The 18,951-nt window shown below is 36.6% G+C and overlaps 1 protein-coding gene across 1 annotated transcript; it reads right to left on the reverse strand.

Moving 5' to 3' along the window:
* Positions 1-403: 403 nt before the first annotated feature.
* Positions 404-18,821, reverse strand: LOC146141600 (max dimerization protein 1-like). Its single transcript, XM_083389772.1, has 6 exons — positions 18,695-18,821; positions 18,524-18,614; positions 10,079-10,108; positions 3,767-3,881; positions 2,537-2,708; positions 404-2,215 (listed from the first exon to the last, which is right to left on the reverse strand). Exons 1-6 carry the CDS (start codon positions 18,777-18,779, stop codon positions 2,049-2,051), a joined length of 660 nt encoding a protein of 219 aa, XP_083245898.1. The 5' UTR covers positions 18,780-18,821; the 3' UTR covers positions 404-2,048.
* Positions 18,822-18,951: the final 130 nt, after the last annotated feature.

Below are 18,951 nucleotides of genomic sequence, written 5' to 3' on the forward strand. Positions count from 1 at the left end.
CAGAAACTGCTGTACGGAACCCAGTTAGGGAACCGCTGGTCTAAATTTATTATTTTAATCTATAGTAGTTTTATTTTTTAGTATATAAGCTGGCCAAAGCATTCTCGTTTTCACTATCAAATGACGAGATCAGCTGCTATCAGCTACCCAAACGTTGGTTAATAAACTTCGTTTACACCTGAAGAGCGATTTCTATTCACAAATTCAGAATATCTGTTTAAGGAAATACTATGCTTTCATACTAAAATTGTGTCTAAATATAACGGTACTGGTGTATAATTAAGATGGAAATATTAGTCCATATTAGGTAAATACAGACATCGGTCATAGACAAAGAGTCATTTAGGGCTAAGATACTTTATCAGTTCCTCGAGGTAGAAACAATTACATTCAGGATTTTTAAATATCGAAATAAACTTTATTTTTTCTCTCCACACAGCAATATCAAACAATAAAGATACAGAAGAAGAATTGTATGACAATATGTACAACAAATCTACAAATGCTTCGACAAGACAAATTGTGCACATTAGCGGCAAAAACAAAACAAGAGAATTATATTTTTCTAATCATGTTATACCTAACAGCACTGATCAATGCCACTAAGCTGGTTATTATAATATAAGTTAGGTTCCCTTTTAAGAACACAGGCCACAATGTAATAGAAGTATTTTCTGCTTTAAAAAATATATATTTATATCTATATAACGTTGTATAAACATGCAGATTTACACAAGCAAATGAATTTTTTTTGGAAAAATTATATTATATATATATATATAGAGAACAAACCTATTTTTATAAATATACATTATAACACACATTTTTGGTAATAAATTACTTGTGGAGAAACATGTTGGCCAAATCACAAATTTACATCATACCTGAGAAAAGTGCAAGAGGTGTGGATTTTTCCTCTTGCAAACATTTTAACATTTTCCGACAGATAATAACAAAGTACAATTTGGGGGTTTGTCTACGAAGAGAGAAATCAAATTCAGCGCTTGTGTCAAAAAAAGAGACAAAAAGAAAACGCAAAAGAAAGAAGGTTTGTGGGGCAAGAGAAAAAAAGAGAAAGAGTAGTAATTTCATCCGTAACATTTCATATTTGTCTATGTACAGAATATGCAAAACGAGTCCACAAACTTTGCAACAACAAGCTGCAGCAACGACGCTTTTCCAGTTTGCTCAATCGCCAGGCAATTGTCAGGCCAGAAAAGAGCAAGACGAAAATGCAGGGCGACTCCACAACAACAGAAATTTGCCAAAAAGGCAGCGTTCGCAAATTTCTGCTTAAAACTCACGACGCCGCTCAGCAATGAAATTCTGCCTTGCTCTTTACACAGATGGATGTTATATTTGCTTGTGAGCAAATAAACAAATCCATCAAGCATTAAAATTTACGGGGTAGAGCAAGTTTCCAAAATAACGACACACACTTTACGGCGACACCTTCTTAAACAGACAAGCTTAGACGGGAGAGAAATGAAAGGCTCTTTTCGTTGGCGTTTGACAGGGAGAATTTTGATTTTGATGCATAGCGGCCGAATTTTAGTCACTCCGAAACGATAAAACGAGGCTTTTTTTAGAAAATTGCATAATTTGGGGAGGGGGTTAAAAAAGTTTGGGGAGGCGAAAAGCACAGCTTGCTCAAGGAAACGGGTTTTACTTCACGTAACGAAAAGTTTCATTAAAAGGCTTTAAAAAATAGAATATATCAGATGTTTTTCGTTCACAGTGGGCACCCACAGCATTAAAAATCCGAAACATGTTTGACCAAAAAAAATTTTTTTGAAAAATATAAGCACCTGAAAATTTCGGTTGGGTTTGATTCTTCGAATTGGGGTTGCAAAGTTTTCAGTTGGATGTGAAACGAAATAAGAGAGGTAGCGGTCGCTATTCCCAGCAGGATAGGCTTGGGAGTAGCTGTTCATTGTATATGCTTGTTAAGTGGCAAGACGCTCGATGTACGATCACCTTGCAAAAAGTACCTACACTCCAAACGTATACGAGTCTGTTGTGGCGACTGAAAGACACTGCCCCAATTTCTAGTCGACCTTTTTTACGCGCTTTACTTGAGTAATCGCTCTGGCTGGGAGGTTGAGTTGCTTGGGTACGTTGATGGTGATGAGATTGGCAGATCGGTGCGGCATTGTCATCACTTGGAGGCGCTCTGGCTCTTCACTGATGTCCGTGACGTCAATGATTTCTTCGTCTATGGAAGTAAATTTAAAATAAGGCTTTGATTTTAGGCTTATAAAATAAATTACAATGCTACTAATAAGTTGCTTGATAAATATTGAATTGCAAAGTCAAAAAGGTCAAGGAGACCGACATTATCTTGATTAACATCAAGAATATCAAAGACATCATTAGAATATCAAAGGCCACACAGAAGTGTAGCTTTTTAAAATAACATTCAAAAATAAATAAAGATATATTACAAAGTGTTAAAAAGGTAACAAGAACTTTTTTATGGGCTTTGATATTCTTACTACGGAACGCAACATTGTTTTCTTAACTTCCATAAAAATACCTTTGTCAGAATCATTTGATGATTCGGAATGACTAGACGACCAGGCTGATCCGGTGGAGTTTCTGCGCCTTCTAGAAACTTCCAAGCGTTGTAGCATTGCTTTGAGCGAATCGTTGTACTTTTGAAGCTGAGTCTTTTCACTCTCGTATTGATGATTGTTGATTTCGAGGTGCTGCGAGTAGAACTTTTTTCGTAAAGTTTTTATGAACCTTTTTTTACAGGATTTTTTTTTGGAGGAACACTTCTTATGTTGCTGAATTATATCGTTCAAATGAATTAGCTATTTGATGAGTGACGATTTACTATATTCCTGGTAAATGTTATACGGCAGTGTTTCGCGGCAGTGTTTCGCAACGCACACTCTAACTCTGAACTCAATGAAGTCAGTCTAAGTAAAACTACACAGTCATTACCAAATTAGCAAAATTTTGAAACTGATAAGCCAGCACACTGTAATAGTAAAAGAATAATAGCAAATGGTGAAGTATTTTCCACGCATGTATTGTGGGTGAATTGCTTAATATCCGCGCAATTTTAGTTAAGTAAATGGGTACCATGCTAACTATGAAGCCAGAGCCAGACTCGGAATACAATGAAATAGCACATTTTGCCAGAGGCCAAGACAAATATTTTGTTTTAAATCTGAGAAAAATGTTGGAGAAATACATTGCCAAGGCTAACAACAATAATAGAGTTAAAATTATTTGTCAGTTTTATTCGCTTATAAAAACTTCACAGTGGGCCTAATTGGTTGACCGCTTTGCTGTTATATTTACGCTTAGTATTGGGGGCGCCCCCCCCAAAAATAGTTGAGTAACACAGCTATCGGGTTTTGCTTTTGAAATTCCAGATGTAGCTGTTAACATATAGACTCATTTTCTACAGTTAAAAAAATAGTTCCCTTGGTTACATGGAAATTAATACCTAGAAAGTCACACTAGGACACTTTATTATCTTAAGAGCCCAATAATCTGCTTTTTTTATTATAATAACAACATTGGTATCTAATTGAAGGGTGATAAATCAGTAAGGGTAAGGTGTAGTGGCTTTTTCTTCCTATTGGCCAAAAAGTACGCCAGGAATGCCAATGTCATTAAAGTACAGACCCAGTTCTCAGGACAAATGATACCAAACTCTGTTATATATTATTCCTGGCAACAATAGCTTATTTTTGGTATCATTATCGCAATAAATCAATAATATTGGCCATATTTAGTGCTTGTAGGTTACCTTGATTAGAGTGCATGCTTGGTTCAGCAGACCGAGGGTTGTGTGACGTGTAGAGTCACCACTAAGGGGCACTATTGCTTTCAGGTTTTCCAGGCAACTTCGTAGATGGGCACGCCTGAAAACAAAGCACATATTTGATAATAAAACAATGCACAACTGGTTCTTAAAGTGGTACTAGTAATATTTTTTAGTTTTCTTAATTTTGTATTGTTTTCATGATTTAAGCCTTACACCAATGAATACAGTTTTATCTATATACCTAAATTACATTGCAGCTATATAGTTTTTTTTTCTTCTTTACTTTCATACAGTTTCATGGTCACATTTTTTTCTTACAGTTTAAAAGTCATGCATAATGTCAGTTTCTAAAAGCAAATTTCTGTGTGACAGAGTAAAGGAAAAGTTTTTGGTTGTTTCAGAATGACTGAAAAGAACTATAAAACTAGCATAATTATTAACAAAAAGTTTTAAGCATTGCTATTTGGGTTAATCTGCATTCCAAATATTGTTGATTTTTGATAAAGGTACAGTTTAAAATATCTGTTACCTATTAGTTTATGCTGTTACTGAAGGCGTTTTTATTTTTAAATCGAATAGTATGTAAGGATTCCTAGACCTAACTTTGGTACAATAGTTTATGGATGTTTAAGCCATTGCATTTGGTCTAATCTCCATACTAAATCAATTTTTGTGGTTCTTTTAGAAAAAATACAGCTTAGCATAGCTATTACCCATTAGTTCATGTAGTTACTGAAGGCGTTTTTACTTTTAAATTGGAAAAATTAAGGATTCCCAAACCTAACTTTGGTGCAACAGTTAAAAAAAAAGGATGTTAAAAGCATTGTCATTTGGGCTAATCTCCATAGTAAATCTTTTTTTTAAATAGACCTTAAAATAGCTTTTTATAGTAGTTATTTCTATTAGTTCATGTAATTGCTGAATATGCTTCTATTTTTAAATGAAAAACTATGAAAGGATTCCTAGACCTAACTTTGGTGCAACAGTTTAGGGATTTTTAAAACATTGCTATTTGAGTTTATTTCCATAATGAATCTTGTTTTGTTTTTAATAAAAATACAGCTTAAAATATCTTTTTAAAGCAGCTATTTCTATTAGTTCATGTATTTACTGAAGGTGTTTTATTTATAAATGGAAAAATATGGTAAGGATCCCGAAAAAGGATGTGAAACTGCGCAAAGAACATGCGACTTAAAGTAGCAACACATGCAGTGCACCACGATTCTGTCTCTAAACACAAATAGGAGTAGTTTAGCAGCAATAGGAAGCAACTAGGCATGAATCATCAGCTGATAGAAAAGCGAAGGCATTCGAAGGACAACTTATATTAATCAGAGCTCTTTGAAAGAAACACGGGAGTCGCAAATGCTCCACTCGGCAAGCGGAGAAAATCGGTAACCTGGGGACAGTGGAGCGTAGAAAAACACGCAGCTAAAGAGTGGGATAAAGAAAGAAACAACTCTTCATCCTAAAAGCGTAAGAGCGGGCGCGATCAGCTGATAGAAACGCTACAAAACTCCAATACGCTACGTTTTTAAACAGGCCTTTTGCGCTCGCCAGGGATAAAAAAGAGATATGCGCGAAGAAGGAGCGGCGCGCGAGAGAGAAGTAAAGAGATAAAGGCGCCTTGCCTCGATCAGCTGTTCACTGTAAACAAGCAACGGGAGAGAAATAAGCGTCGAAGCGTTGTGATTGGCTGACGGCGGCGACGGCCTAGTCCTAACCACACCCGTTTTTCAAGCCGAATCTTTCGCTGCTGAATTGTTGTACCCTTCAAGAAGGAAATGGCCGACTGCCTGCGTGGCCGACGCCGAGCTGAGGGGACTGGTCTGAACTTGCCCAGCAAGTATGCCGATAATTTTCACGTGCGTTTCTCGCGTTTTACCTGTGGTGAACGCCAAATGACCAACCGCTTTTTTTCGGGCTTTACGCAAATACGACCCCGAAAGGCCTGCCATGACACGAATTGCGTTAAAATTTAACGCGGGTTTGTTGGTTTGTTACATTCTGATGGCTGGATGTTGTAGTTGGGCGTAGAATCAATGCAAAAACTATATATAAGCAGCTAGGATTTTTAAAGTTCGCAAAACGCTACCTATTTCTATATTGGCTTTAAAAAATATTCTACTTTAATTCGAATGCTGTTAGGTTAGATTTAAAAAAAAAACGTACGAACAATTTTATAAGTGAAACAATGCCTAGTAGAAACAGTATATTCAAGATTCAAAAGTTGCTGTTGTTTTGCTAATTCCACGAAAAGCAGATATTACACAGCGCTGATTTGCAACACCAAGGTGTCACCTTAGTCTCGAAATTATGGTCGCAACAAACTATTCAAAATCAAGCCAGTAGCCTATTGTCAATCATACTCGGGAAAGGCTTCAGGGCGCACAGTGGCAACCAGATGGCTTATTCAACGCACAACAATTAACTAGAGTGCAACGCTATCCGCGCCAAAGCCATGCTTCAAAACTCTTCAAGCCCTGTTCTAGTGTTTGGGTTTAAATGGAAATTTTGTCTCAGCGCGCTCCAAGTCTAACCGACGCTTGTAAATTTGCTGCAAAAATTTAGACGCCTACCGCTATTGGACGTTGCGAAAAAGCTTAAAATGTGGGGACATGGAGCACTGTTAAACAGTTGTAGGTTTGAAGATTTTACATCTGGCAAAAAAAGAGCAAATATGCTTAATAAAAAAATAACACTATACTGCATTAAAAACTGGCCAATAATTACTATAAAAACAACGGTAAATTGTTATATATTACAGGCCACGTGAAAAAAAAACTGGGCACTTGGTTAAAAATCAGCTGAAGGTTGCAAGTTTTAAATTCTGTCCAAAAAAAATCTAAAATTTGAGTCAGTAACCAAATCAAAAAATTACACTATATTGCAATAAAACAACAACAAAAACGGCCAATCAATGTTTTAGATATAAAAAATGCAACAAATAAAAAATGTATTCCCATTAGAACTCAGAAAGTTTCTAAAAATGATGTGTAGTCAAAAACAAAGGGTCAACAAATACTTTAAAAATGTGGATTTGAAAAAAAAAAAAATAAAAAAAAAATCTTTCTAACGTGGGTATACTAAAACAGCCTCTTATACCTTACAAAGTAAAAAAGAGAGACATATAAAAAAGAAGGTACAGTATGTTTTGCTTTTAAACATAAGAATGCCAACAAGCAATCTCTTATACCTTTATATTAAAAAACAGCAGCTCCAAAACAGACAAAGCTAAGCGAAGAAACGCGGCGTTGTAACGCATTGTTGATAAAAAAAACGCCGTGACGACTTGAAGCATAGTGGTTTAGGAGATCAGCTCTCAGTCGATATGCGTTGCACGCCAGACTTGCTATCTAGGCCATGTGTTGCTCGCCTGCTCACCCAAGCGCGACAACTGGGAGAAGGCCGTTAAATAAGGCGGCCAAAGATCAACTTGAAAACTCGAAACTTGGTAAGAGCGCTTCAGGGCTTGAGACGAACTCGCTGTTCGGTCTGTAAAGTCATGGAGCGACGAAAACAACACACGGGCACGTTTTGTCTGCTTTACATCACAACACAGATAGCAGTGAGGATGCTGTTTACTACTGGAGGCACTCACAACCTGCGTGCTACTTCTGAGAATTCCTTGTTCACGCGAAAGCTGTGACGTTGTTGGGGGATGGGGGAGAAATAAATAAGAAGAATTTTGTTGACATTGATTTTGAATTTTTTTTCTTGGAAATGAATAAAGGCGTAGCAAGAACATAAAAGCCCATACAGAAGTAGTGGTATTCTTACTATGTCTTACTACAACCTCCAGCCATTATTTTAAAATTTATTCGCAACGTTCATAAAATGCTAAGTACTTCTGTATGGGCTTTGATATTCTTACTACGCCTTACTACAACATACAACCATTATGCTTTAACATTTTTAAGACAATAACAAACGTTTTCAATTCAGTGCAATTTTTTTGAACATTTTGCTAATTGCTTCTAACATTTTTGTGGGCATTTAGTTACTTTCTCTAGTTGGTTAATGAAACAGTTTTTTGAGAAATCAACCAAACAAGACATTTAAAATCATGTGTAAGATTCAAAATCTTATGAACTTTTACACTTGTTTTTCGAAAAACAGTCCATTCTTTGTTATACAAATTAAAAAGTCTTGTGTTGTCAAATAAATGCTAATTGCCTTTTTTTTTAGCAAATTCAATGTACAATCATTTTTTGCAACTACATTTTTTGCATTGGAGCAATGGTTGGAGGTTGTAGAAAAATCTAGTGAAAATATCAACGCCCATAAAGAGGTAGTTTTAAGAGTTTTCTATATCTTTAGATACCCAATGTTTACTTCGGGATTGAAAACAAATAGAAACAAAAATTGCCAAGGGCGATTCATAAAAATTTATATAGTAGGCGTGTCTGAAAATAGTGGTTTCCTGATTTACACAGCGGTAAGCTATTTTCAGTAAAAGTTAGGGTGTGTTTTAACCACAAAATCCCAGGGCGTCCACACCTTTGTCAAGCAATAGGCAAGTTGAACTTCACGCTTTTTAATTTGTAGTGAAAGGAAAAAAAACGCGTATGACACAAAGGTAATAAAAAGCCCAGCTTTTACAACGCTTTGCTGTCAATACGCGGCATAGCGTCTTACACACAAAGTCCCGGTCGCCGAAAGCAATTGGCACTTCGCGTTCGGTGCGCCTTCGCGCAGTCATAATCACGGGCGACGCGCGAGCGCCTTTGTTTCTTTATTGTGACGTCACACACGTAAGCTTTCACGTGGAAGCCATGTGACGAGCGGGCTTGGGGAAGGCACAGCGCATGTTTGGCCGTTGATTGTTTGTTGAAACACGAAAACTGCGCAACTGTTGAGATTGGTTTTGCTGGGCAAGTGGTTCTCGATCTTTTAGGGATTGTGCCTCCCTGAAAACTTTGTGCCCATCTGAAAACTTTGTGCCCCTCTCTGTTTATGTGAGGTCATAACGGAAATCACAAATTAGAGTTCGATTGGATAGTAATTAAAATATGAAACGCCCTTTACACAAATAATGCCTTGGTTGGGCAGAGGTCAATATATTCTTGTTGAAAAAGATAAAATATTTTTTTCCCTTAATATAAACAGACTTTTTAATCAAAGGTGTTTTTGCTCGAATATTTACAATGACCATAGTTTGCAAAGTCAAGCAAAGCAATGCAAAAACGGTTAATGTTGACCTTTTTTTAAAGAGGTATCAAAGTTCTGCTGTAATTGAAAATCTCCCAGCTGGTTTTTGTTTAACAAATAATACTTGTTTAAAAGGTCGCAAGTTTCTTGGTATAAAATTACTTTTTTGAAGATGTTGTATTTGATCAAATACTTGGAAAATTTTGTTTTAATATTTCCAGCTGATTGCTTGCTAGTTACACTTATTTTCCAAAAAAAATTCCTATATTTTTTCAAGTTTTAAACTTCTTCACAGATCTTAGTTAGCAATAGAAGCCTTTTTTATCTTTTGCTTGGCGGGTAAGTCATGTTACGCCTAAAAAACTGCAACATTTGTAGAGAGGCTTACTTTTTAAAGTAAAACAGAAAACAACAAAGGAAATTAAAATTGCACCATACCAAGAGCTGGCGATACATTGTCCCCAATAAGTAGATTAAGAACCCAGTTCATCATGCCTTATAAATCACCAAAGGCACAAAGCAGACCATGTGTTGATTTACCTAGGCAGAGAGAGCGTTGAACGGGGACGCACATGACACAATACTCGTGACCAATGGAGACGAGACATTACAGCCTCTAAAAATACTCGCAGTCCTTATAAAGAAGGCCGTTTACTACGCAAGTGCACCAACATTCAATGACTGTGATAGCTCGAAGTTGGCCAAATTTGGCAGAAACTTTTGTTTTTTCAGGCCTTTAACAGCGCAAAAGCAACTGGTTTTGATTTTGCGTGCTGATATCACACATCTGTCATTTGTAGTTGCAGCACTGTTTCTATTGATGAATTGATTAACGGATTAAAATTCAATACCTCATGTTGTGCTAAGCTAAATTCCCATACTGCATTAACACCTATCTTATAGACGCTAGTTCACCTAGAATAACACATAAACATTAGAACAGCCACAAAACACGTTAAAGTGCTTCTAATATAGAAAGTGAAAAATCTACTTTTTTGATTACCTGACAATTTTACTGGGACGTGGAAATGTTTCGTGGAATTTTGTAAGTAACCTAAAAAATTTGATATTTACCCCTATTTACTATTTAATGTAACGTTTTTTTGTTCTGTACAAAAACAATACTTTTAAGTTTGAACCTACCTGTTCTTTTCAAGTTCGTTGTGTGATGTTCTGAAAAACAAAAGAAAAAAGTGATTAAAAATAAAGTCCAAACAAATTAACCAAAAAAATTCACAAAAATAAGATATACAAAACCACAGGTATAATTAGGTATGCACAGATCTGTAATGTAGCTTGATAATGAAACTAAAGCCAAAAAGGCGAGATTCATTCAGGTTACAGGCCTAGAATGGTTGGATTTAAAGTCTGAGCTGTACAAGAACAGTCAGCCTGCAATAAGTTGGTTTGTATATAGGTGACCTTGAATGTACTTGAAATTATTCATTATCACCATTGTGGTGACCTGGTCATTGTTATGATGCTGACCTTTTATATGCTAAGCTGTCTGAACATGACTTGAAGTGTCAATTATTGCATTTCCATCCAGCTGGTTATTTATGTCAAACTGTGTAGTATGGACATTAATAAAAACAATTTTAACATTTTTTTCTGTTTAATTGCCATTTTTACAACTTCAAGTTTCTTTTAAAATTATTTTTTTTAATGTTTTTTACTTTTATAAACCCAGATAGTTTACAAAATGTATTTATATAAATTTGTTGCTTTTGGTATGATCAATAAATTACCATAAGAAAAAACAATGTTGTTATTAAGTTCGGTTGAAATTTTGAAATGTTAGGTGTGACCTAAAACAAAAACTGTAAAGTTTTCTGGAGTATTTTTTATTTACTATTTAATGCTGATGGCACTTAGTAAGTATAGAATTTTTAGCTATAAGTGGTTGATTCTTGTGTACAACAAAGTTAACTTCTTTTATTCAAGTGTTTGTTTTTTTCTTTTTTAATATTTTGAGACTTTATCACAGTTATTGTACCTAAGATATCATGGTGAAAATAAATATAAAAAAATCCTTTCATTAAACTTTAACCAACTTTATACAAAGAAGCACGTTTAAAACGTTTAACATCTACAGGGCAAAAAAAATTATATCGGCTGAATACCAACACACAGACACAACAAGTTTTGTACAAAGCAGCCCCTAAAACGTTTTTAACATCTCCAGGGCAAAAAAAACAATGTGTAATAGCGCCGGTTGAATATCCACACAATACATATGAATGGCGCAAGCCTTAACGTAAACACAGCGATGAAAAGCGCACCAGCTACCATCAGCTCGGTCCACCTCAATTGCGACCTCGGCCAATCTGTGACGCGTCGCGCGACGCACATTGTGACGTCATAATAGCAGTGCGGTGGCGGGCGGAAACGTCGATGGAACTCAAAACACGGACACTTCCGCGCTCGACCAGCAAGCAAAACTACTAACAGACGCTTCTATCTCGGACGCAGGTTGCCAACGATTTTGTCAAACTCGCTTAAACTTTTGGATTTTTTTTATGAAAAAAATATTTTTGTGTTCTTTGTTTCATTTAAAGCGAGTATAACCAATATCAAGTACTTTCCTACATTAAACAAAGACTTTTTTTGAAATGTTTACAAAATGCTTCCAACTTCTGTATGGGCTTTGATATTACTGTTACGTTTTCCTATATTGTTTTCCTTGATCGTTTTCAAGTTTCCGTTATTTTTTCAAAGACTTATTTGAAAAGTTCATAAAATATTTTCTACGGACTTTAATATTCATTCTATAGCAACTACAACCTCTAACCAAGTATAATTTTAAACCAACTCCCTAACATATTTCTCTATTGTAACTATCGGGTCGAAAAAGGTTAACCGGGTATATCGTTTTTGTTCGGGCAGATCGCTATTTTATGATTTACGGTTATGCGGGTGGCGTAATGTACCGTTCTGAATGACCTGTCCACGTCATACGACGCCCATGTGCGTTCTGTCTCGATTGTAACTCATGGCCGGCGTACAAAATGAGCACTAAAGCCCATATGGAAGTAGGTGGCATTTTGCGAACGTTTCAAATACACCTTTCAAGATATTGGCTGGGAGTTGTAGTTAGACGTAGAGTGAACATTAAAGCCAATACAGAAGTAGGCCGTATATTTTTAAACCATCAAATGTTAAAAATTAATAAAGATTTATTCATAAATGTCCACAACATACAACCAATAGGCTGCCTGCCTTAAACGATAAAATGGTGCCGATTTTTTTCGCAATTTCATTGTGCGTGATTCTAGTCTAAAGTTGAACGTAGAGAGTTCGTATCGGTTTGCGAAGGGTGCGCATAAACATGACACCTGAACACGATACGGTATGTCGCAAAGGTCTTACGGTATGTCGCAAAAGTCTAACGGCATGTCGCAAAAGTTTCTTTTGTGGAAAGCGCGGCTGACATATTGACAAAAGGCAAGACCAACCGTGGTTTATTGTCACTTCTAGTTTCACAGACACATTGACATGGCGTTTCTCAATACAGTGTACCCAAAGGAGATTCGCAAATCGCAAGCGCAAGTGCACCCGCATAACTTTTTTTTGTTCCGAAAATGCACTTTTCGCATAAAAAAGGCATGCAGGACTTTGAAGTACACCGTCATTTAACAAACTTAATATACCACTGCATTTGCTTGCTGTTTTGGTGTTTAGTGAAATAGAGTTGTCAATATACTTGTGTACACTATGCACGGATATGTGATGTAGCTTGATAATGAACAGCAAAGCTAAAAAGGTCGAGTAGTATACATCGTCTTGACCGAGAAGTTCAACTGACGATGATACAAGTTCGTATTAAAACGTCGTAATCAAAGTGATGTCGATCTACGCGACCTTTTTGGCTTTGCAAACTAGCTAAACTACAGATCCGTGCATAGTGTACCCGAGCAGTATATTGACAATTCTATTTTGCTAATTCGTATTGCCTTTTTTAGTGCGCCGCAATCTAAAAAGGTTTGAGAACCAACGTTCTAATACGTAAAAGCACCAGAAAAACTGGTTGCTAAATTGTCGCAGGGCGGTTTGGCGAACATAGAGGACTCGAACGTGATCTGAAACCTACCAATTCGAAAAGGTGTGACGGTAAAGTTTGGTTGTAGCGCGTTTTCGGAGTGTGAAACATTTTTTTTAATTCCAGGTATTTGTAGAAAAATAATAATAGAAAATCTGGTGAACAAGTTATAGTAGAATGAAATTATCTGTCGTACGACAAACACGTTTTTAAAGTCCGTTTTGAAATGGTTTAACGCAGGGGTTCTTACAACAATCAATAGCATAGCTTTTTAGCTAATCAATAGCATTTTTAGCTAGTTTTTTGGGCGCCATGAAAATCCTGGAATGCATTTTAAATTAAAGATAAGATTAAAAAAAAAAGTCAACTTGTATAAGGACGTCATTTCTAAAATCTCAAAACATTTTTTAGGGGACCGTGTCACAAAAGTTCAACAACGCCTGATCGGACAGTTATTTTAGACTAATTTATATTTGTCCGTGGTGTCACAAATATTCCAAGAAGAACAGCCGATCTAGTTTGCATATTGCGACAGGTGTCAACGCGCTCAGTGTATTACACGTGTTTGTTCAGACGAGTGTTTGTGTGCGCGCGTACGTGCATTTGTGCACGCGTGTGAATTCGTATGCGCGTGCACGCGTGTTCGCATAAGTGCGTGCGGTTTCGTGTGCTCAATTGTGCAACTAGGTGTTTGTTGGTGTAGGTGTGTGTGCGTTTGTGCGTTTGCGCGTTTGCGCGTTTGCGCGTTTGCGCGTGTGTACGCCGGTGCTTGTGCATGTGCCCATACGCATGCGACAATAGAGCCCCCATTAGTGGTTTTCGAACTTTTTTAATGCCACAGAAAACTAAAATCGCGGTAAACTCGTTTTTGTAACTTAACAAATCACCATAACTGCTAAACTGAAAAGGCAATAGATGCGGGACCCTGTTCACAAAAACTATAAAGTGGCAAATGACCTTTATAATAGCCAATCCCATATAAATTAAAATTGCTATTTTGTAACGAATAGCGTGCATTTAAGTATGGGTTTTCCGAAATATCAGTGTCGTTAATTTTTCGCCAATATTTCACGACTTTTTACGAAATACATTTTTTTTCCTGAAAAACTACTAAACTTTCTATTTTTCTGGCAACAAAAAAAAAATTGTTGAGTAGTATGCGAAATTGCTACTTTAATTTTATTTGCAATAAATTTAAAGTTGGACCATAATTGGGGTATATAAAAAAATAGCGGTATTCGGTTGGCAAAAACGTAAAAAATCGGTTATCGCAATCGGTCCTAAAAAGCGATATCGGCCGATCTCTAGCGTTACGAGATTAGGGGACGGGGGTGAAGCAAAACAGGGTTTCACCAACTGCACACAAAACATTGCCAAAGGAAATCTGGGCTCCGCGTTTGGGGAACTGGCGCTCAATCAAACCCCGTGTTCCGTGACCGGCTTGTGTAGCCAGTGGCGCAAGCGACGGCTTCCAAACGCGGTGTTTTATTGACACGAAGGTCAACGTATATAGCGCGTAGGCGAAGCACATTGCACCATCGCACAATTTGCGCGAGTCAAATAATACGAGAGTTTGCTTTCGCGTGCCAAGGGTTGAATTTATTTTTAGCGGCTTCACGGAAAGGACCTTTACCTACCCCGCCCACCCCTGTTGTAAATGATTGAAGCGGCTGTTGCAATGTTTATAGGGTGAAAATTCGGCGGGTAATGTGTACTGATCGTAAAATACGAACCGGCCCTAGATTTGCCTAAATAAAGAACAGAATAAGCTTCACTTCTTTACAAGACTTTAGATATCTTCGTAAAATCGGAAAATTTACGCCACGGTTTAAGACCGTTGAGTTTCAAAACGTGAAAAATTGCTCTATATTTCGACATTTCTTACATAAAGACAATAATAACCTTACGGTTTTACAAATTTCCACAGTACAACTTAAAAGTCAATGGCCGCAATAAAGGATTGTGACATTTTTGGATTATTTTGACATTCTCACATGAAAAATAAAAACTTTTACCTAAAAAGAATACAGATAAACCTAAAGGATACAAATTTACTTGCAATAAAGTTTAAAAAAGGAACTTTACATGCTATACTTTACACGCGAGAGTTGAGTTTCGACATGTGAAACACCGGGCGTATATTCGACATTTCCTACATAAAAATCAATTTAAAATTCAATCCTAACATTCCCCACACACAGCTAAACAATGCCCTAAAACAAAGCGACAACACGTTTAACAATTGCAACAGCAACACTCCCTAAATCAAATAACATCCTGGGCCTACTGTGTTCGTGACAAAAGCCTCGTAACCCAACGCCAAGGACAAAAGAGTGGCCCTCTCGAGAGACGGCGCGGACTGGCAAATAAACACATGTGCTGCTTCAAAACGACACGTGTGCCCTGTGAGTCTACTACGTCATAACGAACCGTCGATGCCTTTTAATTAAAGAAACCGACGCTTTTATGGCTAGATCCGCAAATTTCCACGCCATTTGAGGTTTAGCAATAAAAGGATTGCGGATTTTGACCATAAACATGTAGACAACAGCGTTGTGGGTTGACATCGCCTTCTTTCCCTGTTACTTTTGTCCTTTTTTTAGTTTTTGTGTTCTGTCGCTTTTATTTTTTCTTAAATTTTTTACCCTGATGAAACGTTTGTGAATAACGAAATGTCGATTTTAGGTATTTTTTTTTGAAAATATTATGAAAACAGCGGTTTATTCCCCGAAATTTGCGACTGTCAATCCTGTATAGCTAAATCGTTGCGTTATTAGGCGTCGAACATTATTGTTAGATGTCAATCTTGTATTTGTTTGTTTACCATACAAAACATTAAAAACTTCCGACATTCTCGGTTGATTTACGGTTTAAATCCCAACACAACACAACACCACTAGTTACGAAACAAAAACACGCGTTTATCTGATTAATTCACATTTCCGATAACGTGTTTAAAGTACAAAGAAGAGGTGCTTTGGTATTTTTAAGTGTTTTTCTTTCGAAATTGTTTGATTGTTTAATGAAATCTAGTAAGGAATGACGTCTTAAATATTTTAGGGCTATTTTAACCCCAAATAAAAAAGGCTCCTCGTTTAAGACGTGACTAAGTATATACTGCGTCTTTTTTTACCTTTTTGCCTCCACAAAGCGTCTGTTTTGTTTAGGTTAAAATTCGCGGCGGAACAGACTTACCAAAACAGTATTTACGTCAGTCAATGCTTGTGTGTGTTTCGCGTTGGGCGTCATACGCAGATCTCTCGATATTTTTTCAAAAAACATCCTACGCTCGCGCCAACCCGGAATCGACGTCACCCAACAGGATGCGACGTCATAGCAGACTGAAAAATCCGAATCGGGCGTGGGACGCCCTACTGACCATTGTTAAATTGTCCGAAAAACAATTTAAGTACTTTGTTTGAAAAATCCGCGTATAAGTCTAAGAACCCTATTGACAACACAGAAAGTGGTTAATGGAGGTTAGGGCGCATACTAAATTCCCCGAAAGAGTAACTGTGGCTCTTCGTTTGAAAAAGACGAATTACCGTTACTCCGTTAGTAACAAAATCGCCGTTATATTTCCACATAGCGCTACGCATACAACAAAACGACCAATAAAGGGCCGCTAATACATAGCTAAATTTTCCGACAATAAACGATGTTACATCCGTAATTCGCAAAGCTACGATTTCGTTACAAAAAAAAGTATTTTTGGGGCTGGCATTACATTGCGATTTTTTCTTTTTTTTTTAAATTGACTATGTTACAAAATATACGCATGTTTAAGTTGACGTCAGGGCCAAAAAATGACGAAAACAAAACTGGAATGTTGACATTTTTTCGCTAAGTAAAAGGCGACGAACCAAACTTGGTAAAAAACTCGAACGTCACTCCAAAGGGGCTGGTTCAACGTGTGACGTAGTGTCGTGCAAATGAGGAGAAAATGCCGCTAAATTAGGTTGCGAGTTTACTGAACGAACTAACCTATCTAGCGGGCGTCGCTCTTTAATAGTTGTGGCGATTCCGACGTCGATTAGCGGCGTGGTGATGGAATTACGCTGGCACGATCGCGATTACATCCTATTACAACGCAAATTGGCGGATGTTTGGCAGGGCTTAGCAACCTTGAAACGCTCCGTGTTCTACGGTTGTTTATATTCGGCAATTTTCAACGAAGCGCAGGGCGTTTTTACACTGATTAAATTGTAGCAAAATAATTCGTTTTTTAGAAAAAAACACTTTGTTTTTTAAATTAAACTTTTTTTTGTAAGTTGATTTTTTAGAATGGTTGTTTACATTGGGCGTCTTTACACACATAGAAATGTAGGAAAAATGGAAAATGATTCGTTTTTTTGATACTATGTTTTTTTGGTCTAGAACTAATGAAAACAACTTTTTTGTCGTTTGCTTTTTTTGGAACGGTTGGTAATATTGGCACATTCAACGAAACGTTGTGAGTTTTAACACTGATAGAAATGTAGGAAAAACATTCGTTTTTTGGACACTATGTAAGAACTGATAAAAATAACACCTTTATTGCAGGTTGTTTTCTATACAAGGCTTTTTTTCTATACACTAAAGTAAATTGTCAAATTTCAGTTGTTGCTATGGCTTTGACATCCTGCTGTTTTCCAACAATTTAGCAGTCTAAAACTTAGGTTTATGTGTTTCATTCCATGGAAATACTCTTGACAAATAAAACAAAATCTTGTTATGTTGTTTTTCTTGCTAATTGATCCTGTGTTTGTCCAAAAATGATCAAACCAGTATAATAGATAGAATTCGCTCTTCTGGTGTAATATGTTGCATGGTGGAACTCTAGTTTTAAACAAGTATAATGCTTTTACAGTAACAAAAAAATTTCGCACACAAAACAGTATCATATAAAATTAGGTAAAGTTATTTTTATTGCTGGGCTGGTCTTTGAATGCCACAATGGAACTGCTGTTTAAAGCAAGCAGGGCTGGTTCTAAACATTCTAAAGGTTTATGACCATGAGGCCTGTAAAAGTTGTTTGGTTTATTGTTCTGGACAGCATGGTACTGACAACCTAGTAAAACTTGCAATAGCCTGCAGGCTTGCTGGCTACAGAGAAAAGTAGGTCAGTGACATGACATGCTATTGATAGTTGCCCTTGTCTGTCAATATCACATGCTGAGAGCCTAAAAGTGTGAAAATGGCCATGTGACTGACTTATGAAATTTTACTCCCACGGTCACTAACCTTGAAGTTGTCAATTATCACACTGATATACCTGTACTTTACTTTTCGGGTCTTATTCCTTTGTACATAATTTTAGGTGTATTTAAACAAGAAACATTTTAAAACAGTTTTCCAAAAATATTGGCTCTGTACATAAATTTTACATTTACACTCAAATTTTAAAAAACAGTGGTCCTACAAGATTGGCAAAATTATCTAAATCGCATTCTCTCTTTTAAAAACTGACAAGGTTTTTTTTTTCTTTAGACAAAACTTTAAGTGTGCGTACACAAACATCTTTTAAAACAAAGTTTTTATAAACATTGGTTAAAAAATTCACTGCTTACCGGTTTTGCGTTCGACGAATCGCCTTGATTTTAGTTCGCAGCGGGTCACTACCGAATCTGTAGGCAGGTGCAGCGTAGCCATGCTCAGTGTCTAAGTAAACAAAGGAATTTAACAACCTTATAAAGGCACATGTCGTACATAAACATACTGTTTATACAAATAAGTCATACTTGGGTCCCGTTTGTCTTGATTTTCTAGGAACTCAGCAGCTTGTAGAAGAAGTCCAAGGTCATTTCCTTTGGCGATGGAGGTCATTTTTTACACATATACAGCAAAAATAATACAGTTATAAAATCTAATTGAAAACAAACGACAAACATTGGTTAAACTATATTCTGAACCTAAATTTAGGACCATGACATATTAGGATTAAGGTAGCATAAAAAACACATGCTTCATAACTTAACGACTGTATACTACATAATAA

This window comes from Ascidiella aspersa, chromosome 5 (assembly GCF_963924565.1).
Source record: "Ascidiella aspersa chromosome 5, kaAscAspe10.2, whole genome shotgun sequence".
Taxonomy (NCBI): Eukaryota; Metazoa; Chordata; class Ascidiacea; order Phlebobranchia; family Ascidiidae; genus Ascidiella; species Ascidiella aspersa.

Excerpts from the sequence above, each read along its gene's own strand:
- LOC146141600 (XM_083389772.1), bottom strand. The coding sequence starts at position 18,779 with ATGACCTCCATCGCCAAAGGAAATGACCTTGGACTTCTTCTACAAGCT. Across the intron at positions 10,109-18,523 it reads ATTCGTCGAACGCAAAACCG|AACATCACACAACGAACTTG; the intron begins GTAAGCAGTGAA and ends TTTGTTTTTCAG. Across the intron at positions 2,709-3,766 it reads AAGCATGCACTCTAATCAAG|CACCTCGAAATCAACAATCA; the intron begins GTAACCTACAAG and ends TTCTACTCGCAG.